The sequence below is a fragment of the Erithacus rubecula genome, assembly GCF_903797595.1.
Source record: "Erithacus rubecula genome assembly, chromosome: 3".
In the NCBI taxonomy this organism is placed as follows: domain Eukaryota; kingdom Metazoa; phylum Chordata; class Aves; order Passeriformes; family Muscicapidae; genus Erithacus; species Erithacus rubecula.
Window position 1 is genome coordinate 24,756,957 of NC_136689.1, and position 23,890 is coordinate 24,780,846.

Sequence of the window (23,890 nt, forward strand, 5' to 3'; positions counted from 1 at the left end):
GATATGGGTTTGGGTGTTGGAATGTGATATTTCACAGAAATTGAGTTGGTTCCCCTTTGTAGTGTCAGGTCTAACAAAGTGCTGTTTTTGAATGAAATCCAGTAATTAAATCTTGTTCCCTTTGGTATGTGGCAGGCTTGCTCTCCCTGTGTTTTCAAACCTGTAACCCAGTTACTTAGTAATCTGGCCTGTTATTTCACAACAAAAATGTCAGTTCTTCTCACTTGGATGAGAAATCTGTCTGGATGACAGGAGTTACTGCTTTGTAGTCCAGCTCATCCACCTTGGAGCAATGTGTAATACTAGCTTGCTGTAGTGGTGAGGAGTCTTTGGCTCTCTCTTTTAAATAGAGTTGCAGGAAACCTGCCTGTGGAAACAGTGTGAAAGTAGTCAGAGAGTTTTTCTTCTTCTTTCAGTCTCCGAACAGAATCTCAAGGATTTTTAATCCCTAGTAAGTGGTTTACAACTTTTTTCCTTCACAAGTGAACAAAAAAACCCAACAAACCAAAACCCAAACAAAACAAAAACCAAAACAAAAACAACAACAAAAAACCACAGTGTTAGTTTGGAGACAAGTATTTGCATCTCCTGACTTGCAACTTAATGACTTGACTGTAACAGCAGCAAAAGAGGATAAGGCACTGTGCAAATACAAACAGAGGGATTGTGCAGCAGTTGTGCAGTTGTGCTGCTGTGTGTGTGTGTAGACATAAGCCTCCAGATGTAGGAGTCTGGTCTGTTGTGGGCTTTGCCTGCAACAGATTTGTTATTCCCAGATAATAAATTGAATTTAGATAATATAATGACATTGGAAGATGTTGACTGAGATTGTGTCTGCAAGAGGTAAGAAGCCTCTTAATCCTCCTCACTGCTTCCTTTGTGAAAATTGTTTCTGAGTTTGATATATGTTTTCTCTTGGAGGCAGTGATTCCTTCCTGCTGGCATTTCTTGACCTTGTAACATCCACCAGGAAAGCAGGATGACCCTGATGAAACACCTAAGCAGGCTTATCCAGAAGACTCCCCTGTCAGTTCAAGAATATGTCAGTTTGACATGTGTGACTGCATTTCAAAAACATGTATCATACCAGCACAAGGAATATAGTGTTGCTAGAAATGTAAGGAAGCTATCATGCAAAATACAACATTTGGGGAGGGGATAAGCAAGGTCTTTATAATCAGTCATAAAGGGTAAATATACTGTTCATATTAGAAAGGCTGAAAAAGACACTTTTTGACAATGTGAGAAGAGTTTTCTCTGTTTATAGAGAGCACAGTCCTGCTTATTTACTGTTTTCCTAAACATAATTCTATTGTTCCATCAATCAGCTTATTTAAACAAAGAAAGATGAATATTTTTTTTCCCAGTTATTCTGTTTCTGTTCTGTCATGGAGCTGACAAAACCCAAGTTCTGGTATATGGGAGTGATTGCTGGTTATGGAGTGTGTGGCTGAGTTAAAGGAGAAAGTGCTGCTCAAGTAACTTAAAGAGTATGTGTTGTCTGAAAAAAGGCTGAATGTGTAGGGAATGCAAATGAGAACAGAGAGGCACTAAACCAGATGGTCAAAATGCCTTAGTAAATTGATTAAATAGTTATGAATGTATCATTTCTCTCAGACTGTTCAGATATGCCAGATCATCCTTAGTCTGTCTCCACTGTATCTGCAATGACTGATCCATATGCAGGGTTCTGACTTGTGTGAATGAATGGATATAGTCATAAGTATCAATATAAATATCATAAAAATAAATCAGTATACCTTGAAAACCCCTTGAAAATAATACATTGACATAATACATGATCCTTAGTGTGTTTTAGGTTCAGGTAGGTGAGCAGTACTGCTGAACTGAGGACTGAATCGCTTTTGCCTGCTCAGAATGGGGGAGGTCTAGTTTCTGATGGCAGAGGGTAGAATAGCAGACTGGACAGCAAGGTTTGTTATTAGGGAGTAGGATTGCTCTAAAAACTGCTAGAGATACAATTCTCTTTCATTTAAAAGAGCTAGACTATCAGAGAATGTCTTTGAATGTTCTAGTAACCTCCTGGGAAGAATATGTTATTAATAAATTCAGATGCCTCACTACACTGTAAAGCTTACAGGCAGCCCTGTGTTTTCACAGATTCTTTACACGGGACAATGGATGGAGTATTTATCTTTGAAGATGTTGCTGTGGAAGACAGTAAAACCACGCAGGGCTATGATGCAATTGTGGTAGAGCAGTGGACTGTCTTGAAGGTATGTGTACAGTCTTTCTTCTTTGACCATCTTTTGTAAATCAAAACACTCCAAGACTGTGAGACAGACTCTCAAGTACTGATCTGTGCTCCAACAGTACCAGCCAGGCAGCCAGAGTGAAGGGATGCAATATTAACAGTAATGCCAGATCACCACTCTCTGGGTTTGTACAACACACTTGTGGTCTTGACCTCATGCTTGTTTTGGAGGGTAGGAAATGTGAGTGGAAGTGAGCAATGAAACTCAGGGCTGTCTCAAAATTACAGATGTGTGTTAGATTAACTGTACAGAGGATCTCCATTGGTTGTCAGGGCAACATGATCACACAAGTCATTGTAGCATTGCAGTTCTAAAGAAGGCAGCCCTTTAGGTAGGCAGGTTTAGCTGCAGCAGGAAAGCATGGAGAACTGCCTTGGCTCTGCCTGTCCTCCTTCATATGCTGAAAATCTGCATATTCTGGATAGGCCCCTGTTGACAAACCACGTGTTACAATTTGGTCTTCAGCAGATCCAGGTGCCCATGCAGATCAGTGGAAGCACTGCTTAGGCCAGATTGGTCAGCACCCATCTTCCACAGCAAATTTGATACACACAGTACTTTTGTGTTTAAAAAGCTGGGCTTAAATTCTTTGAGGCCTGAACATGGCAGGGGGAAAGTATTTGCATAATTCTTAGAAGGTTTTTTTTGTTCAATCTGATGTCTGCTAGAAATAGCTGTTATGTATCTATAAAGGCAATACCTGATCATTTCACTTGAAATGTATTGGAAAGGGTGTAAAATCCTTAGACAGATAATCCCTCATTTTGGCACACAACAGAAGAACAGATTAAGGGAAAATGGACAGATGCTAGAGTATGTGTGTAAAATTCCAGGAGACTAAGATTAAGAGTTTTGTTATTAGATGATGATTTCGTAGTGCAGCAATAAATGGCCAAATGGTAACAGCTACAAACAACTTGCTGAACAGTTTTATGCGTTATTAGCAGCTTTTCTTGTTGCTGATATGTGTCTGAAAAATTATTCCTTTATTGCAATAAATGTTATTCCAGTTATGACATATTTCTTGTTCATTTTTAGGGTCAAATTGCAGTGTTGCCACTCAGGAACAAGGTTTTGGGGTAATGACAGATGGTTTCATGAGTGCATTAGGTCAGGGCTGATCAAGAAGGCAAATGTTAAGAAGCATTAATGTTAACCATATGTTTAAAACTGTTAGGAAATGAATAGAGGGTGAAACAGCAAGTATATACTACTTCATACTACTGTGTAAGCTGTGTTTGACAGTACCTTATTTCAGAAGGCTGTGTTAGCACAGTAATTGTCCAGAGAGGAGAGTGAGCATGGTCAGTGATACAAACAGCTTCCATATTAGGAAGACTTTACATGTGTGTCCTTTCAGCATGGAAAAGAGAAGAATGGAATAGGTAGAGAGCTCCTAAAACATGGGAAAGAGGTAAATAGGGATTGTTTACCATCTCTTCCAGTGTAAGTGCCAAATGGAAGTAATCAGGGCCAGGTGCAAAGCAAACAAAAGACAGATATTTCAGATAATTATTTATGCAGTAGGTCTGTGGAACTCCTTTCTGGACAAGGTTGTGGATTCAGATAGTTTAGTGGATCTTGTGTTCATGCAAGCATTTTAATTCAGATCAAAGGTTCCTTTTTGAAGTGAACCCACCGATCCATCCTTAATATGCCTCACTTCACCTCACAGAATGGTCCCAGAGTGCACAAACTGGATTTCTTGCAATAGAAACTAAACCAGACACACTAAGTACGCAAAATATTTGGGGCATGCTTGACCTAATATATGTTGCTTTTCCTTAACCATCACTTACAGCCATGTTGGAAATAGCTTTCTGAGTTATAAACAAATTCTTGGCCAGAGCCAGTTTGGCTCTCAATCCAAGGTTTTCCATCTCAGTAGGATATTGTCACAAAGTTAGGCATAATCTGTGTGGGCACAAGACAGCTTCTGTCAAGCTGTTTGACAAGGATAATGGGGATCTTGTGTTGGCAGAGCACTGACCAAAATACCAGGACACATCAGAGAGTATTTTCTAGCAGGGCTCTTTGATGTGTTAGAGGCCTCGTAGGTGGAGTATAAATTGCTTTCAATTCTAGAAATTCCATGCTGGAGAACACAGCTGGTCAGCAGATTAAGGAATGAACCTCCCAATGCCATCTGTTGTGTCAGGCGATGCTGTACTGTGACACACCATGTCTTTGTGAGGGCTAATGCAGAGAATCTCCTGTCCCAGACATAAGATGTGCAATTTCAGAAACTGACTAATAGCATGTACAGAGCTCGTCAGTGTGATCAGATTATTCTCTGCTGTAATTAAAAATTTGGATGCGGGGTGTTCCCTGGCAGTTTTGCTCTTTTGAGGTCAAGTGTGGCTGTTTTGTGGGCATTATGAAAATGTTCCCCAACAAGCTGAAAGGGGAAGAATATGGGGAAGAAACAACTTTCTGAAGGAAGAAAGTTGAGGCACTAGGGAAGTCTTTCAAAGGTCTTACCTATTTAGAGAAAGAGCAGAGCTAGCCACCTTGATTTTCCTCTCCTGCAATTTGAATAACTGCCAGGATATATCTTGCCTCACGCTTCCTGGGACATAATAGGTGTAGGTGGATCAAGTCATGGAATCAGTGAAAGGACTGGAAGCTCGGGGATCTGTAGGCACTTGCACAGTGTCTTCCCCAGAAGACCAAGTGTTAATCCCTGTTGGAATTCACCTTTATTTACCATCAGCATGGAATAAGGCAGTGGCAGAGGAAGGGACTGTAATATGGGGAAGGAGACAGAGTTCAGTGATGACTGTCCAAGAACCAGTAAAGGCTTTGTTCTGAGTGTTAAAAAGTATAATTTTACAGAGATGGTTATGGAGCAGTGGAATGACTCATTATGTAGAAGATGGGGGCTCTTTTGGTGTACATTCAGCTCTGATCTACATTAACATTTTCTATTTACTATTTCCATTTCTACCAAGGCAACGGAAGAAGCCCTGATGGGCAGCACGACATAAATGTATATAGTGGATCCTTATTTTAAATTTGTATCAGATTTGGTGATCTGAATGGGCTTTGGAGTTGTTCAGATGTGATCTGAACTGAATGTAAATTTATTGTGCTGTACCCTAATTAAGAAGAAGAAGAAACAAACAAAAGAATCCCAGCCGCAACAAAAGAAAGCTTTTTTAGCAAGGGAGACATGTAGCATGTATCGATGCCCTTTAGAAAGAAAACCTTTCTAAATGAAAAGGTAAGGGGTTGCTGTTTAACCATTAACACAAAAGAGAGGGGTTGGCACACCTCTTAGCAGGGATAGTGCTGCCTTTTTAATTGCTAAGGCTAATAGAGAAAACAAGCTGAACAGTGTGATGCACTCAGTGTGTGTGTAAAATGTCAGTTTGTAGAGGATGTAAAGCTCGCAGCTGTCACAGTATGTGGTCCCGCCAAGCAGCAGACAGGATGTAATAGCTCTGAGTAATTTAACTCTTTCTTCTCATAGAGCTGTGGTATCCCCTACAAATGACCACAGGACTTGTTATGACAAAATACTGCACTCATCCATATCACTTTAACTCTAAAAATGTCAGGACATATTATTTCCACTGCAGTCTCTGAGATCTGGCCCTAAAACTTGTTTGATGGTTTTAATTCTGCTTGTGTAGGCAAATGTGGGTAGACAGTTCTGATTAATCAGAGCTTGCATGATTTCCCTCTCCCCAACTCTAAATCTGTCACCTTCCCTTCCCCATTACCCAAGACAAAATAGCTGTCTTTAAAACAGAGTGCTATAACATTTATTTTAGATGGCTGCATTGTTCTGCCTCTGAAGCTGTGTTTATTTTGAAAATATTGTCCTTAATTTACACATATTTTCTCATTGAAAATCTTGAGCTGCTGAATCATCACTTTGTATTTGCTGCTATGCTATACCACTGGTGTAATGACATGAATTAAAATCTCAAATATAATGTGGTGCTGCCATTTCCCTGGCAGACTTGAATGGGGTCAGTCTCCACCATAGGCATGGTAAACCTTTTAAAGTGCAACATAACAAAAGGTTTAAAAATTTATCTCTGCTGAGCCTAGGTTGCAAGTTGCCTTAATGTAAGCCTTGGAACAAATTCTCTGGAAATGAGGATTTGATTTGTCTGTAAATCTGATTTAGGTCATATGTCAGTTAAGCCATGTTCTGCTGTCTCTGGCCACAGGAGAAAGGCATGACCAGGTCAGCCAAGGAGCTGATGGCATGAAAAGCCCAGGGGAGTCATGTGTGACCCTCTTTACCACTCAAAGGACAGATGTGCTGCCTGGGCATAATATTTCAGCATATCTGTTGTTGAATCCTTGTTGCTTTTTAAGAAGAGCTGAACAAAAACCTTCAGGAGCCTCTTATCTTCCAAAGGTTTTGTAATTCTTGTTTCATTCCTTTATATAAGATATGAAAGTCACATATATACATATATATTTGTCTGCTGAACTCAGTAGACATAGGTTTAAAATCTGTTAAAATCCACATTATTAAAATCCATAGGGTAATATTATCATTGGTTTTGATGATTAATGTAGTAACAAAATCTAGCAATATGAACTTGGAACATCCCTGATAATTTCTTGTGGCTCTGGTAGCATTGAACATGTAACAAGGTGAACGCTTCTTCCATGTGAGTAAAGGGCACTTGAAGTATAGGGACTGAAAAACACAATATAGATTAAAAATTGTTCCTAGCTAACACATTTTCCTAAGAATTAGTTCTCTGCTCACCCATAAAATCTTCAAGGGAGAAGTGAACATCCCAGATCTAAACTTCCCACTTAAGAACAAGCTGAGAAAAAGTAATTCAGTCCTCTTCTATACTTCCTATAAAACCACGCAGGGCACAGGTTTTGTTTGCCCAGCATCTGACTCCATCTGGGCAGTAATGCCCTGGATAGTTCATGTGTGAGGATGTTGAGGGCTGTGGAGTGGGTGCTGGGACCCCAGAGGCCACACACAGGACAAGGAGCAGCACAGCACTCGCCTTCCTGCTGTGAGCCACTGGCAGCAGAGGGTCCAGGCTTCAGCTGTGGTGCTTGCATGGAAATAGATCATTACTTGCATAACTGGGGAGTGGTGCACAAAGCCTTTTGGGAAAAGCCACATGTTGTTTGGGAATAAATTATAACCAAAGGGAATTGTGTCAGGGAAGCTGCCTGGGGATGATTAAGTTGTGTGTGTAGGGCACACTGGGTTGTGTAAGTTCTCAGATAGTGGTTTTTTATGTTGATTTTTTTTTCCCCCAGAGGAAAATTGATGGACAAACATTAAAATCAATGCTCACCTTAAGGTGGCACTTTAAGTGTTGCAGGAATTGTGAACGTAAAAATGCCAGAATTATTGAAGAAACTGTACAGATGGATTGCTAGATCACATTTATTTCTTGTGTTTCATGGACAGTTACATGGAGTTGTTTCATCATTTGTACATTGTGCAGTGGTGAGTTCAACACATTTCATAGGATGTTTCCTGTGTGGAGAACTCTCTGTGTGAACACATTCACATTGTCCAGCTTTTGCTGCTGACCCTGTGCTTCTGTAAATGCAGAATTATGTTGCTGTGCATATATACCTCTATGTTACAGGTGCAGGCAGCATCAGGAGCATTCTGCTGTTTCTATTAGTTTATGTGCTAGAATATAGGATTTGCATCCACAGAAGTCACTGAGAGAAGCAGGCATTGTGAGCACAGAAGAGATTTCTGTTTGTTGTTTTAATTTTACTCTAGATGTGGAGCCAGCTGTGAATGTTCCTCAGCAGCCTGTGTGTGTACTGAAATTGTGACTGGATACTGCTGAATTGCAGAAACACTCTTAACAAGATGCTGCCTCATATAGTGTTACAGCTTTATTATATTCTCCAAAATATTTCACATTGCAGGAATTCACTAATATATTAGTAATTGTAAATAACTCTAAATTACATATGCCTGGAATATTGAGGGAAAAGCCTGCATGTGGATTTATTTCTCTTCTTTTTTTTTCTATTACCATTCCACTAAGGTCCCTATTTGGCAGCTACTCATTGTTGGTCAGTGACCCACCTGCTTCCCAAAGCTACTTCCAAGAATGCAGGAGTCATCCCACAGCCCTTTACTCCACAGCTAATGGATGTATAGCAAGTGTCTGCCAGCAAGGTGTGTTACACATGGAAATTCAGGAGCATCTCAGTACTAGAACAAAGTCCAACTTTTTTATCGCTGAAGCATTTGTGAAATTTCTCTTTTGCTTCCAATAAATGTTTTTAATGGTTCAATACTGTTACACTGTCATTAGAAATTACCTCTTGGAAGAAGTCTGGAAAGGAAAAAGGAAAATAATTCACAAATTTAGAGCTTGAATTTAGTCCCCCTGTCAGCTGTGTTACTGCAAACATAAAACGTTTGCTGCACACTTTTACTGGGTCATTCTTGTACAGTCCAGATACTCAATTTCTCTCATTGCATTTTCTTTCTTTTCCACTATGGTGCAAGTCCTGCCTTTGCCACTCCCATTTCCTCCCTTCAGTGCCCAGGGACAGAACAGCTTTGGCTTTGGCAGAGCTGGGGACTGGTAGCCAGCCTTGGCTGGGAGTGTGTGCTGCTGCCCTCCTGGGCTCTCCCCTCTATTTTTTGTAAGGAGCTGGCTTTGGGTGCAGTGCCAAACAGTAGGTTACACTTTCAAAGCAACTTGTTTTTTTTTTTTTTTTACTTCCCATCTTCTTTGCCATCTGTCAGTAGATTTTGGTACACAGTCTGTTAGGATTTGCTGATAAAGGTTTTATTAAGATTTATTTAATGGGATTTTCAATCTACCATTCTTTAATCCATGTTGGAAAAAAATATTAAATAGTGACAATCCATAGCTGCCTTGTAACTAAATCACATTCACTTAGCCCAGGAAAGAATGATTTCTGAAGAACTTCTGTCTCACAAGAGCTTAGTAGTTGTCTTGTTTATTATCTTGCTGTGGTTAAAATTGCCACTGTAGGAGGGGAAAAGAAAAGAAAAATTGTTAATGCAGTTGTTTGTGTGACTTGCCCTAGATATTATTCTTGTAATTTTTTTTTATCTTTTTTTGTTTTTTCTTTTCCTAATGAGCAGAAACAACTGTGAAAGGAAAAAATGCTGGAAACAAACAATACAACTACAAATAGAAAGAATTCTTTTCATGTAATGCAAGTCAAGGGAAAATCCTAGCTCAATATGCTCTGGCTTCTTGACACTTAAGGTGTGATCAGAGATTACTTATCATACACAGGAGAGTGGGAAGCAAGTTAATTAAAATTTTCCACCCTTTCATTGAATGAAATGTCTCCCAGTTTGAGATGCATTGTTTAAACACTTCTTTTTCAGGAGAGCTCTGGCATGGTTTTTTCCTACTTCTACTTGTGTTAAAATCCAGTATTTGCTAGTTAAAAAGAGCATTGCACTTTTATTTGAGGGAATGGTGTGTTTGAAATTTCATTTCTATTGTCTCTGATAATAGTAGATAAAATAATTACTGTATTAAATATAAAATGAGTACAAGATTACTCTTTTCCTCTGCACCCATCCCCCAGTGCACTGTTTGTTTAGAAGCATTTTTGCTTTAGAAAACATTTAATATGACACCAATTAAAGGTCTGTATAACTGTGACTCCTGCTGGTACACAAATTCCAGTCGTGGGATAGAATTGCAGCTGATGATTCAGGAGGGGGAGGGAGAAATAATTTCACGTGGTCTTAAAAAAAGCTTTCAGTTATCTGTATCTGCAAGTAGGGAGTTGGAAGCCCATGTGGATTAACCTGTTTGTTTTGGAGTGACTCCTTCCTCTTGTCTGTCATCCTCAAACTCAGCCAATTATTGGGAATAGTCTATTCCCCAAGGAGCAGGAGATGAGGTGCAGTGTCTGACTTCAGTGAAGCATTGTGGAGTTGGAGGGAGCTTGTTAAAGGGCCTGAGGAGCTCAGAGGAGGGAGCATCTCTGCATCACATACACACCTCCTGCCTCCAGACAGCCCAACAGGCACACTGGGGTGCTGGCTACCAGCACATGGGAAAAACAGAGGGTCACCTTTTTGTAACAGCTGTGTAAAACTCTTTAGGTTGGTTGGTTGGTTTGGATTTTTTTACATTGCCAGATTTTTTTTAAAACCCTTTTTTTTTTAGGCCTAATTGACTTGAATTTATTTTCTGGTAACTTTATCCTTTTGAATGTGCTTACCTGCTTGTTTCCTTTCTGCACCACTGGGTTGTGAAATACACCATCATCTGCTGCAGATGATGGTTAATCCTGACAAGTCAGACAGGTCCAAAGCCAGCCCTGTCTCGCTGCTCAGAGCCTGCAGGGACAGGGGGCTGTGGCAGGAGGGATGGCATGTCCCTGAAACAATTTGGCTTCTACAGCAGCCAAATGAGCTCTGCGTGGTATTGATGTCCTTCCTCATTGCCATAATCTGCCTCTGATTTCTGACATTTGTTGCACATCCTGATGCAAGAAGAAGGTTCTCCCTGCTAATCACCCACCTTAGGCAATGAATTCAAAATAGAAATGCTCTTTACAACATAAGATGTTCCTCAGGGCACAGACAAGCTCTGCTGTTCCAGTCTTTCCTGATCTGCTTCCCTCTAAATGAGTGAGCTCCTTCTGGTTTTTCCTCTGCAAACTCTGTTTGATGGAGGAAATGTTTTAGACAGGTCCTTTTATGTGGCACCTCGTGAAGAGCTTGTGATGGTGGATGCTCTGACATTATTCTTAATCATCATGTTGTGTATTTTCATCTTTGTTTTTTGAAGGAGTTGCTGACCAATCTCATAAATCTCAGTGTGTTATTAATATGTCTTTCTGAGAAATTACAGCTTAAAGGCATCTAAGATATGTCATGATTTTTTTACTACACTTGGAAACTCTATTTTTAAAAAATATTTTATAATTTTATTATAATTTTTTATAATTTTATTTTATATAATATTTTAAAAAATGGAAAGAGTGCACAAGTATCTGTCTTCCAGAGGGAAATGGGAGTCAAAGGAGACTCTGAATCTACCATGATCTCAGCTGCAGGATAAGTCCTCTTTGCTCCAGTGGACACAAGTGAAGGGCCATGTGGTATTACCCTCTTCTTCCAGGGTGTCTCATTTCTCTCCCAGAGTTACAAATTCCAGTTTGTACAGGGTGATGTTTTAAAGTAGCACCACCTCTAAATCTCCACAAGCCTCTGTACAGAAGTAACATTAGTAGTGTTCTCTTGCAAGCACTTTCTGGGGTAGAGATTTAAAACATTCTCCTTTTAAGCAGGATTGATACAGCTTCTTCAGCTATTTGCACTTGTAGTCATGATCAGGTTTTTAATAGGTATAGTCAGGCAGCCATTCAGTATAAAGATATAAGTGACCTAAATTACATTTGTTAGAAGAAAGGAACAGCTGAGATTGGAATTCACTAAAATACCTTGAAATAACTACAGCAGGATTTGGATTAGTTCTGATCAAATGACTGTTTCATTACTGTGGAATAAATGGATTTTTTGGAGCTGGAAAACTATTGTGCCTTCCCTAGTGTTGCGAATTGGCAGTTAAAACTCCTTACGTGCACATGAAACCAGTGTAAGTGCCTGAGCTTTTTGCCAAATGTAATTGTTAATTCAATCAAATTTAGTTATATTTGTAGAGACTAGTAGTTAGCATTTGTCTGCTTTGTGTTTATTAAAATTAAAAACTAGTAAATATGCTGTAGCATCTATTCATTAAATTACTGGCAGTCTTGGTAATTAGACACCTCACTGGAATAATCTTTGTGAAACCACCAGTGGTTCTTTCTGTGTGGATTGCAGGGTCTGCCATTCAGTTGAAAGGGAATGAGCAAGGCCCTGCTGGGTACATGTGCAGCAGGAGCCAGACTCCTGCACTGAAAGGCAAAGCTTTTCGTCTCGCCCACAGATTTCCTGATTCAAAATAAGAAGGCAGCGATACGTATTTGTGGGCGATAAAAGGAACAGACTCGTATTTTTTGTTGCTGTTTTTGGCTAGTTTTTCCTTTTGATCCATTATGGCAGGGTAACACAACTGATTTCAGTGCAGATACTCAGGATTTGGTGAAGCTTAGACAAGTGCAGAATCCGAGCAAGGCAATGTTGTCATTTTTTAACATACTTGAACATAATTTTTCTCGGGAGGAGATAATTGATAACATACAATGAATTTTTCCTGTTCAGATCTGGAACGATCTAAAGCTAGATGGATGAGTCAGGCAGTGTAAAAACAAGATCACAGATGTTTACCATTTTAAACAAACTCCTCTAACAGTTTGGGATGCATGGGCGGTCGATCATTTGTCTCATGTTTTTGAACGTTTTCCTTCCTGCCTAGCTGAACATAAAACATGACCCACTTCAATGCAAAACCCCTTTCTCCCTCTGAGAAAACCCACACATGTATTTTTTTCTTGGGTTGTTTTTTTTATTGGTGTCAAGCTGAATGTCACACTCCAAGTGATGATGCCAACTGTTGCTTTTCCTTCCCCAGGGAGTTGAAGTGCAGACAGATTACGTTCCGCTGCTGAATTCCCTTGCCATGTACGGCTGGCAGCTGACGTGCGTGCTTCCTACTCCCATTGTGAAGACAAACAGGTATGAGGGGTGGGTGCAGCCTTTGGGCCAGGGGAGCTGCTGTACAAGCACTGCAGTCTGCACAGGCAATTCCCTGCAGTCAGTGTGGATTTCCTTGCAAAGCCTGCTGCAGCTGTTCTCGGGGTTTTCCGAGCATCACAAGCCACATGTGGCAGGAAGCACGTGGCTAGTGGGCAGAAGGACTGCAAGGTGGCAATGTGTTTTCTGCATGAATTTTCTGAGTGTTGTTTCTGTCTCTCTGTAAACTCCATGACTGTAGAATTCCTGCTTTGGATCTTCCAATAAAGTCCTTTAGAGCAAAGACAAAATGCGTGATAATATTTGGAGTGAGATGATGTCTAGCTGAAGAAAAGTCATTTTATTCTTAATAGATGTCTGTCTAATGCTGCTGATAGTGTCTAGCTGAGCAGAACGCTGTGAGATCAGTGTGTCACTGCTCTAGTAGCCTTGTGTGCAGATATATAATAATTCTGTGGTCTACTTAGCTATTATTTATATTCTGAGTTTTTAAATATAAATGCAAATCACTTAAAATAATCTTCATAACTGGTGAAAAACAATCATACCTCTTAATCATGAAGATGGTGCTTTCTGAATTTTCACTGGTCAGGAATATATTTATATGTACATATACACCAATATAATGAATCATGATTTTTAATCTTAAAAGAGTAAAAATATACCCAGCTCTTTATGAGATTTGGATGAAGATTACTCCTACACATAAAAACCTAAAAAGTAAAAGGTCATCTGTGTTGAGGGAGAAACTGTATTAAAGTTTTACATAAATGTTTAAATATAAGAATGAATAGAAAATCACAGTTATGATTTGTCCCTGACTCTTAAAGATATATATAATTTTCTTCCAACTTTCTGTATCCCACTAGTACCTTGAGTAACAGAGGTAGGTCAGTGCAGAAGGGCACCCACCTGGTGGCTGTTCCTCCTGCCATGCTGCAGACCCACAGGGAGCACCCAGCCCCTTTCCAGAGCAGTGCCTCAGGAGGAAGGGAAGGAATAGCCTGATGTTGCTGAGACACAGGCACTGGGGCTCTTGGGTTTCTTCCTTTTTGTTCCAAACAATTTATTCTGTGTTTACACACTAATGCTAAAACATTCAGCAAAATTGTGGCATAGGCTGACAAGCTCTATCAGTCTGAACATTCCCCTCTCCATGCCCCCAAAATACCAGGCTGCTCAGAGACACCAGGGGCAGGCAATGTGAGGATCATTCTTCATTTTCTTCTTCTTTGACCTGCAGAAATAAATGACTGAGATGGATTTTCGCTTTGAATGATGCTGGATGTGAATTTAATTCATTCTCAGGAGTGTGCATTTGTTTCTTTTCAGGGAGGGGAATTTATCTACAAAGCAAATTGTATTTCTTCAGAGACCTTCTTTGCCCCAGAAAGCCAAGAAGAAAGAATCTAAGGTAAATAACCTTGAGTTTCTGGTTTCTTTGGGTTTTGCTGCTGGTATTTTTATATTGAAATTGATTTGCCATAGAAGTAAAATGGCCTATTCAATGTTTCTGTGATACAGTTGTGAGACACAAGGAATGGAACTGTTCAAATGAAAGAAACAAAAAATGCTCAAATGATGTCAAAGCTCCTATGTTTCATTCTCTGTTGAACCCACAGTTAGATAAGAAATGTAAACCAGCCATAAACCTCAATTTAGACCTAAAATTCTCTGATGTTCAGTGCCTGTAAGATGAAAGAAACGTATTTTCTCTCACCCATTTCCTGTATTTTCTGTTTAAACTGCTCTCTTACTCCCTCTCTTTTGTGTTCTTTCTCTCTCTCTCTCTCTGTTTTGGTAGAACCTGGCACAATGTAGGCCTGATCTTGGCTGTTTCTATTGTGTGAATATTAATTAATTCTGCTGCAGTTTACCCACGAAAAGACTCTAGAATCCAGCTAAATTATCCAAAGGCATAGCTGGCAGCTAATGATGTATGGATGTGAATATGTGTACATATTCCCACTTCCATTTTTAAGCACATAGCTGTGGGAACCCCTGCCCAAACCTCTCATGCCATACATATGGAGACAGAAATACAGGGACTGGAAACTGAGAAAGTGATGGCCTTTCTACAGTGGTCGAATTTGCCTTGCCCTTTCAGTATCAGGATCAGGAAAGCCAGGTGAAGTATGGAAAAGATCTCTAGAACTACATGACAATGAAGTTGCAGCCTCATTTTTGTTCTGCCTCTGTGGGATGAGTGCTGCCAGCCCAGTGCCACCTGCAGGAGTGAGTGCTTGAGGCCATGCAGAGCTGAGCTGCAATGGGAGATCAGAAATGCTGAGGAGAGCTCAGCACCAGGAGCATTTTACCCAACAGTTTAGATAATTGCAGATAGTTTTCATCTATGAAGCCCTCACTGATTTGGTGCCTGGTTCTGTAAAAGATGTCTTTTTGATACAGTGCAGAGCAGGGGAGTGTTTGAACTGACTGAAGCAGAAGAGGACTGCTTGGTGTGTGACTGATTTAGGATTTACCCTCTCTCATTAGCAAAGCTGCAGTCCAGAATATTGGGTGAACTTGTTACTAAGCCAGCCAGTTTTCCTTGTTTCTCTCTCTGTTTTCAAGTGATTAAAGGGATCTTGGGATGAGTGTTAGAGTGCCTGTATTTGGTCATTGTTTTCCTACCACTGTGTGTGGTTTTAATGGAAGGGATGGGAACCCATATGTGGTTGCTCATCCTCAAATAGAGTAAGAAGTATGATGCTGATTTCTTGTATTATAATAACACATACATACCATCCAGATGACTTAAAACTTTGTTTGAGTTTATTTTCATTCTGGGTTATAAAAACTTATTTAACAATGTCTGGTTGACAAAACAAAGGACTCACTTGTTGGCAGTGTTAAATATACAGGCATATTTGAGGGCAGGAATCACTACAGAACATTTTCATACCAAAGGTCAAGGAAGGATGACATACCTTGATTATAGTTCTGTAAAGGGATGTAAGACTGGTTCAACGTCTGTACGTGGTTGTTGTGTCACATCAAAGATGCCAACCCAAGCATTTGATTAAAAGTTGCTGAATATTCTGCACATACAACACCCCAGGTTCTCAGGGATTTTTTTTAACTTAAGCTATGACATGTCTAAAATCTTTGTAGATAACCCTCAGAGGAAGGAAATAGGAAGATAACATTAAAAAGATATTGCAGTGATGGAAAATATTCTGTCCTGTCTTTGCACATCAAGAAACTGCTGTTCAAGGTACTCAGAGGAACAAGAAAGGAAATATGCAAGGAGTGGTACAACTTCTCTCTTCATTGAAAAGTACTTCTATTAGTGTAATATTCAATCAGAGATGAGGTAATTGTGTTCATTCACTTTATACAAAACTGATGCTTATTTCAGCAGAAACTGGCTGTATGCATTTTTGTGAAATAATGGTGTGAGTACCTGAGTACATGTACACACTCACACCTCCTACAGCTGGATCTTTATCACATTTAGGGCCCTGATGTTACCTTCTGTCAAAGAGAGTTTTGAGCTAAGTAGAGTAGTGGGTGCCCAGCACTTCTGCAAATCAAAGAGGAAAAAACCTCAGGTGTCTGAATTTTAAACAGCTGAGCTCTAGAACTGAGATGTTATCGTTCCTCTTTCTCTAAACTTCAGTGCTATTGAAGAGAAAGATAACTTCCTTTAAGTGAAACCAAGAAGAGTTTTGTGAAAGCCAGTTTCTTATTTTTGCCCTTCTCCTTTTACATTAAGTTCTGGCTACCAGGAGGAAAGAACATTGTTCCAGCTTTGTAATCTAATATTAAATTTTGAATGGCTTTTTGATTAAGGAATAAATAGCTAGATCAAAAATTTATGAATACAAAATCTTCTGGCCAACTTCAGCACAGACCCAGTTTCACTGGAGAAAATGGCTTTTTTGGACATGGCTGGGTTTGCTGAATGTCCTGAGATTATTTATGTCATCCTTCCTAATGAATTCCTGAGCCTCCATCAGCAACTAATACTGCTGAAAAAATGGTTGTGCACATTCAGAGGTAGCAAACTTGTGTAGGATGGCTTAGGAGTGGCTTGGAATCATGGAGCAAGTCCAGAAGAGGCCTCGAAATTGCTAAGGGGACTGGAGCACCTCTCCTCTGAAGACAAGCTAAGGAAGTTGGGGCTGTTCAGCTTGGAGAACAGAAGGTTGAATGGAGACCTCACAGCAGCATTCCAGTATCTGAAGGGGGCCTGCATGGAAGTCACAAAGGGACTCTTGGCCAGGAAGTGTAGTAATGGACAAGGGGTAATGACTTCAAACTGAAAGAGGGCAGGTTCAGATTAGATGGTAGAAAGAAATTCTTTACTGTGAGGGTGGTGAGACACTGGCACAGGTTGCCCAGAGAAGTTGTGGGTGCCCCACGCCCTGGCAGTGTTGAAGGCCAGGTTGGATGGAACTTGGAGCAACATGGTCTTCTAGAGGAGTCTCTGCCTGTGGCAGGGTAGTTAGAACTAGATTACCTTTAAGGTTTTTCCAGTCCAAACCTTTGTATGATTCTGTGGTGTGGCTTTCTTTGGAAAGCTTGATTTATTTTTTGACAAATGAAGCAGATACAATAGTAATGTATTTGTCAGCCTTTATATACATTATACCTGTCAAGTTAGTATTTCAGGGTACTGCTAGTTCCCTCTTTGTTTTTTAATAGTAGTTAAAACAGTTCTGAAATGGTGGCTTTGGCAAGGGGAGTGCTGCAAGTAGTAGCCTCACGCTCTCTCATCAAAAGACATTCATACAGATGGTTCAGAATGTTTTACAGTTTGGGTATGGTCGTGGGTGTGGTGTTAGTTCTGCTGGTGAAAAACACTGGAATAATGCCATAGGATTGCTTCTTCAGCTTTGCATATCCTTACCTTCCACACAGTGTAGAGAGGAACCCACCAGGCACATGCAGAAGCAGAAAGCATTGAGCTCTCCTTCCTCTGAGTAGCAGAGATATTTGTGTGGGCAGAAGTAATGTTAGGCCATCTGATTTGGTCAGGCACTTTTTAAATCTTGGGTCTTTCTCATGAAACCCTTTATTCTCGGAATTAAAACTAACTAATCAAAACATATCTGCTCAGGAAAGTAAATGGTCCATGTGAGATTGCCTCTAATGGTCTTCAACATTTGGATCCCTTCTTTGTAGTTTCACTGGAGGTTCTCCAAAGAAGACATGCACAACAGAAAAATGAAGAATTCCACAAAGGCTAAATTAAGTACTAGGGAGAAGCAAAGGGCACAGGAGAAGCAGGAATTTGAAGTCACGGAGAACACGAGAAACTTGGAAGCACAGATGTCAAGAGCAGCCAAGCCTGATCCAGAACAGCAGCCAGATGATGTCATAGACTTGGGAGAGGAGGTGTCTGGTGACAGAGGTGCCTGCCAGGACGGGGCGGCAGCAGAGGCGTGTCCTGCCCGCGGCAGCTGTGGCTCCGCTGCCAGCGCGGGGCAGCGCTGCCCTGCGGGCGGGGCCGGGGCCGGGGCAGCGCTGGACACGGGCTGCTCCTGCGAGTGACAGCTCTCCCAGGAACCCAGCAGTGGCTGACACTTTGCAAAGACAAAGGAACAGATTTTGATAATCCCCACCACTAACTCCATTGCTCAACTCTGCATTTCTTTTGCGTTTCTTTGAGTTACTTTGCTCCTTAGCACTCTGGTATCTTAATGTTGTAAGTATTCACAGGGCCCAGTCTTTTCAACATACAGAAACTGCAAAATTCCTTTCACTGTACGTACTGGGAAATGCTCTCCTACAGCTACACTTTAAACTAAAAAGCAGGAAGGAACAGAAATCACACTTTTTTCCATGACCAAACTTAGCAAGCCAGCTTTGAGCCCGGGTCAGGGCAAGTGTTCCATTCGGTCAGATTTTACTATGTAGTACTTTCTTGTTCACTTTCTGGAGAAGTTATTGTGCCAGATGTTATTTTGTCACTAGGTTTGTAGTGTCATAAAAATTATATTTGGACTTCAAGAGGTTGAAACTGAAGTTGGAAAGCTTAGGTAAGATGGCTGTTATCCATACATTTCTCCAGGAGCACACTCACTGACGATACTCTCTTCTGAATTTTATTAACCCTTACAGATCTTTAAGCAATCAGCAAATTGTGTACCTGTGGGTAAACAAACCCCATGGTGAATCTGTGAGGTGGATGATTCCAGTACAAAATGCAATTTCCTATTTTGTCTTTGCCAATCAATAGTTCATCAGTAACTGTGAGGGCTTCAGAAGACAGAAAAACAGGAAACGAAAAGGCAGGTAAAAAGTACTTCTGTCAATGGTTATCCTCACTAAAACTGGAATTAGATGTTATCTCCTAACCTTTTCCAGGTGGTTCTGCACCACTTCCTCACTGTTATGAAATACCTTGTGGTAAAGAACTGAAAATGTACACAGGGGTCCGTGACCAACAAATGTCACTAAACACACCTTCCAAAATGAAAATACCTTAACAGACCCTTTTTTTCATACAACCATATTCTGGGACTGATACCTAATGGAATTCTGTAAAATTACCAACATTTTTATGTTTGAAGCTACATAAAAATATTTACAAGTGAATGTACATGTAATATAGGTTCTGTGCCAATGTTCTCCAAGTACTTCAGTATTTTTACAAATGTAGGAAGGACTGGTTTCTCTCTTCTTAACCACCTTCATCCTTATTTAGAAGTGGTCAAGTAATCTGGTAACAAGGTGAGAAAAACATTGTAAATTTCCCTTTTTCTTGTTTTAAAGCAAGAGGTAGAGCTCTGTAAGTGGTTTGCTGTTTTTCCCTTGACTGATTTGTGCTTAATAATTTTCCTTAGTCTTCAAATCAAAATGCTGTACAAAGGAATATGTTTTGTATCAGATGTGCACCTAGAGTGGTTCAAATGCATCTTTCATGTCTAAAAATTACTCAGTTGGCAAAACATTGCAGAGAAGGGAAAAATTACTTCACTTAAATATTCATTTAATTGGGATGAAGGCACTCAAGTTTAAACCATTTGATTTCACACACACAAAGCACAGTGGTAGTTTTGTCATTGATTAAAGAGTGTTTTATTTTGAATTCAGTGGTTTAACCACAGGACTGTAAGTAACTTCAGTTTCTGATGCTCTGATGCTATTTTTCAATTGTTTCATTTGGTATTTTGAGATGACATTGGGGGTTCCAATAGCCTCAAAAATAGGTTGCTGCAGTTGTTCTGCTTAAATACAAGGTCTCTGCTTTCTACAATTTTAAGTTCCTGTTTGCAGATTTTATTAGCATAAGATCCTTTTACTGATGTTTCTATCTCAAGGACCAGCTTTGTATTATTTTATTATTATCACTATATTTAATGAACGTTTTGCTAGTACAAAGTGTTGCAGTAGAAAGACCTCTCCAAATACTTTTTAATAGAAAACGTTTATTGGATTGCAATTTGACCTTGTTTAACTGAATTCCAAGTGCTTACAAAACTACAGAGAAATAAAGGTCATGAGGAGATTCCTTATTTGTGGTGTTTGCACAAATGCCAATTATTCATCCCCAAAAGGAGGAACTCAGTTCTCTAAGTGGTGATGAGGGGAAGCTCCTTACTACTGAAATAGCAGTAGTTACTGGTGCTACAGAACTGGCTACTTGGTTTTCCTTTCCCAACAGAGCAGAAGGGCCTCTGGGGAAGTTGCACCTGTTTAAGTGAAGACTTGATTTAAAACTTTGTTCCCCTAAAAGCCGGGTTATGGTTGGGAAGAGTCAAAGAGAACTTGCATGTTTTTTCAGTTTCAAAAGGGCAGCTGGTTTGGGGTTTATAGTCTCATAATCAGTTCCGACTTGTGATTTTGAATTACTCTGAGCTGTCTGAAGTTGTGCACGTGCTTGCCCCCATCCCAAGGAGAGTGAGAGAACCTAAATCATCTCTCAGACAGATGATCCAGATGTGATGAGGGCTGGGGAAGGCAGGTCTGTGGTGCAGCAGCAAGGATCCACAGCTGTTATCTGCATTTTATATCAGCTGCCTTTGCCATTTTGGGCCTGAAAGAGCAGGACCACCAGAGTGGCCAGGGAAGTGAAAGACAGCAGTCAGCAAGTGCTCATCTGAACAAGCCCAAACAAGCCCCAGCTGTCACACAGGAGAAGTTCAAAGGAGAAAATCCTGCTCAGGTATTGGAATGGGCTGCCTGAGGCAGTGGTTGTGAGGCAAATGGTGGAGGTGGAGTCACCATCCCCTGGAGGTGTTTAAGAAAAGACTGAATGAGGCAAATGAGGAATGTCAAAGAGGAGTGGTTGAATTAAATGAAAGATGGAAAAGGGTTTTAAAACTGCAACAAACAGGAGGCAGAGGGGTACAACTGTGATGGATAGGGTGTCCAAACTCTTGAAGGATCATAGTGAAAATAGTGTGTTAAAAGGGGTTAAGTGCACAGACAATAGGAATGGTAGTTCAACTTGCAATATTCTTTGATTATTTGATCTGTGCACTTGAAAACAGTATAAATGAAATAGCCCAAAGTAGTTTAATATATGTGTAGAAATGAAGCTAAGTAGAAAACAATATACTCATTTCTCCCTAATTTGGCTCCTCTGTCAGCCTTGATTTCTGAGGTGAGCAGAGGCAGGCCTCTGCATTTGGATACCCTGCTTTTTCTTTGTAGTTGCTGTGACTCTACATTTGCCTCAGGGAGCCAATTATAGGGCAGAAATGAAGCATGATCAGCCTTTCATGCAGGAATTTCATCCTCACAGAACTGAAGAGTATAAGAAGAGCAAATACTAACCTATTGCTGATAAATGTTTCTCAAAATTATGAGGAATGCCAGCAAACAACACACCTGTGAATTGTAGTTGTAGACACAATTCATATCTGAGGCTGTTACTGAAGATGTGCTTTTGGCTTTAGAAGGTGATCCCTGCCAAAGCCTCCAACCTCAGGAAGGTGCCTGTGGTGCTGGATGTGGCAGCTGACTCTAATCAGTACCTTACCTACACACTGAAGGGGGAAAAACGGCTTTTCAATTTTAAATGCTTTCTGTCACTCACTTACAAAAGCACCCTACTAACTAAAATGATGTAATGATAACTGAATAGCCACTCTTTTCCCAGCTAATTGATGCAAATACTATAGGAATATTTGATACTCACTGTACCAGATGAGCACACAGCAAACTGATACAATATGTGTCACAGGGAGAAGAGAAAGATTAAGTCTAACAAGACTGCAACACCAGGTAACTCACACTCCATCTCCTTAAATTTAAATATAAATGTATAGATGGACACATCCCTCACTCCTCATTTGTTAATGCAAAAAAAAAAATTGTATCAGTCTACTTTTTCTCCTTCAGTCGCTCCTTAGCTGATGGCACAAGTGTAAGAGGAATAAACATTTTCTACAATGACAAGATTTACCAAAGTGATGAGAATATTTCTCCAACTCAGTAGCAGCTGAACAGCAGTAGCTGCTCTCTGTTCCTGCCAGTGCAGGCCAATCTCAGGTTTATTGAATTATTTGCACACTGTGCGTTTATATGGGCTAATGTTTCTGGGATGTTATTTTTATCTTCAATTATGGCAAAGTCAGATGCAATAACAGACTTAAAGATGAAACTGGCATCTCCCTAAAAGACCACTAAACTATTCAGAAAGAGACTTCCAAAAGACTGTTAAGTGTCAACTGGAAATGGTTGTGGAGGAAGGGGATGTCAACGACTTTCCCAATTTCTTGGCTTAGAAATGGCATTTATTACAAGGTAAGAAAGGGGTTCTTGCTCACAGTACCAGAGGTTACCACTTTTTGGGGGGTGGGGGATATGAAATAATTATTCTTGTCCACATTTCAGAGCAGTCTACGTGTGTTTTGTCCAGCTTTTCTAGTGGGTGATCCCACACAATTAGAGAGATGTGTCCTTGCCTCACAGCACTCAGGCTGAGGGTAACAGGGGATGACAGAAGGAGGTTAGAGGGAAAACAGGATGATGACAGAGGCAAAGGGTTTCAAAATGCCTTTTGTTAAATGGACATTTTGGTGCAGGTCTGAGGAGGGGTTTGTGAAAAAGATGTAATTTGGGCTGCAGAAAGCCTCTGCATTAAGGGAAGAAAGCTGTACCAGTTTATAATTCATGAAATGGTTTAGAAGTCGTAAGAAAAACAACATTTAAAGGCTTCTCAAATCTTTTTACCATGACACTGTTAAAATACATATGAGCCTGGTGCATGGCTGTTTTAGGGCACCAGTACTTCCTGGTAGCAGTGTATTGCACGTTCCTAGGAAAACCCTGCTGCTTTTGAGCATCAAGCTCTGACGTGTCAGCTGCGATCTCTGGGAACACAAAACCCCCTTGGTGTTATTTTTTGTGACAAGCACGCTGTCCTATTTACATTCTAGAGTGAACAAACCAGGAGGCATTCATTGAAGTGGGGGTACTCAGAATCTTCCTCTCATTTGGAGAGGAGGGATTGGATGAGACATCCCCTCTGGGCCTGCAGGGGCTGTGCAGTGGGGCAGCAATGGCAGTGGCACTGCATGGAACAGAAGCACAGACCTGGGTATAGGCAGCAGAAGGCACAAACTTGGAGGTAAAGCCTCATCGACATCAGACAATACTGTCCTCAAAAGGCAACTCTTAAAGGAGCCTCAGATTCACCCCTCCTGATGGAAAACAGAGCCTGTCCTCGAGTCCTGTGTGTTCCAAGTGGCAGCAGGTCTGGCCTGCTCTCTGCAACCCCCAGGAAGCGCTGGCATTATTTCATATATCAGCTCTGACAGTCCCAGGAGTAGCTTTGTGCTTCACTCAAAGCGAGGCCTGGCCTTTCCCAGCAGGGAAACTGCCTCTGCAGTTTGAGGATGAAGAGCACAAGGGTGTGGCAGTAAGTAGCCCCCAAGCTGTGCAAGGTAACACAGTGACAAGAAGAGGATACAGCTGGAGGATGCTGAAATTGAAGTGACTTCTTGGGAGAGAAGTACACTGGGCTTGTGGCCTCCTTAGTCAACCACAGGGAGGTTATGCTTGAAAAACAAAGTGCTTCACAGCACCACGGCTGGAACTGGTT

The 23,890-nt window shown here is 40.6% G+C and overlaps 1 protein-coding gene across 2 annotated transcripts in view; it reads left to right on the forward strand.

Annotated features, from left to right (window-relative positions):
- The window catches only part of RFTN1 (raftlin, lipid raft linker 1), a 106,750-nt gene extending 86,396 nt beyond the window's left edge, over positions 1–20,354 (forward strand). For both annotated transcript variants that reach the window (XM_079300148.1, XM_079300149.1), the window contains exons 7-10: positions 2,122–2,237; positions 12,767–12,870; positions 14,221–14,302; positions 18,019–20,354. In XM_079300148.1, coding sequence (XP_079156274.1) covers positions 2,122–2,237; positions 12,767–12,870; positions 14,221–14,302; positions 18,019–18,387 — 671 coding nt within the window. In that variant the 3' untranslated portion in view covers positions 18,388–20,354. The remainder of the gene's footprint in view (positions 1–2,121; positions 2,238–12,766; positions 12,871–14,220; positions 14,303–18,018) is intronic.
- The last annotated feature ends 3,536 nt before the right edge of the window (positions 20,355–23,890 follow it).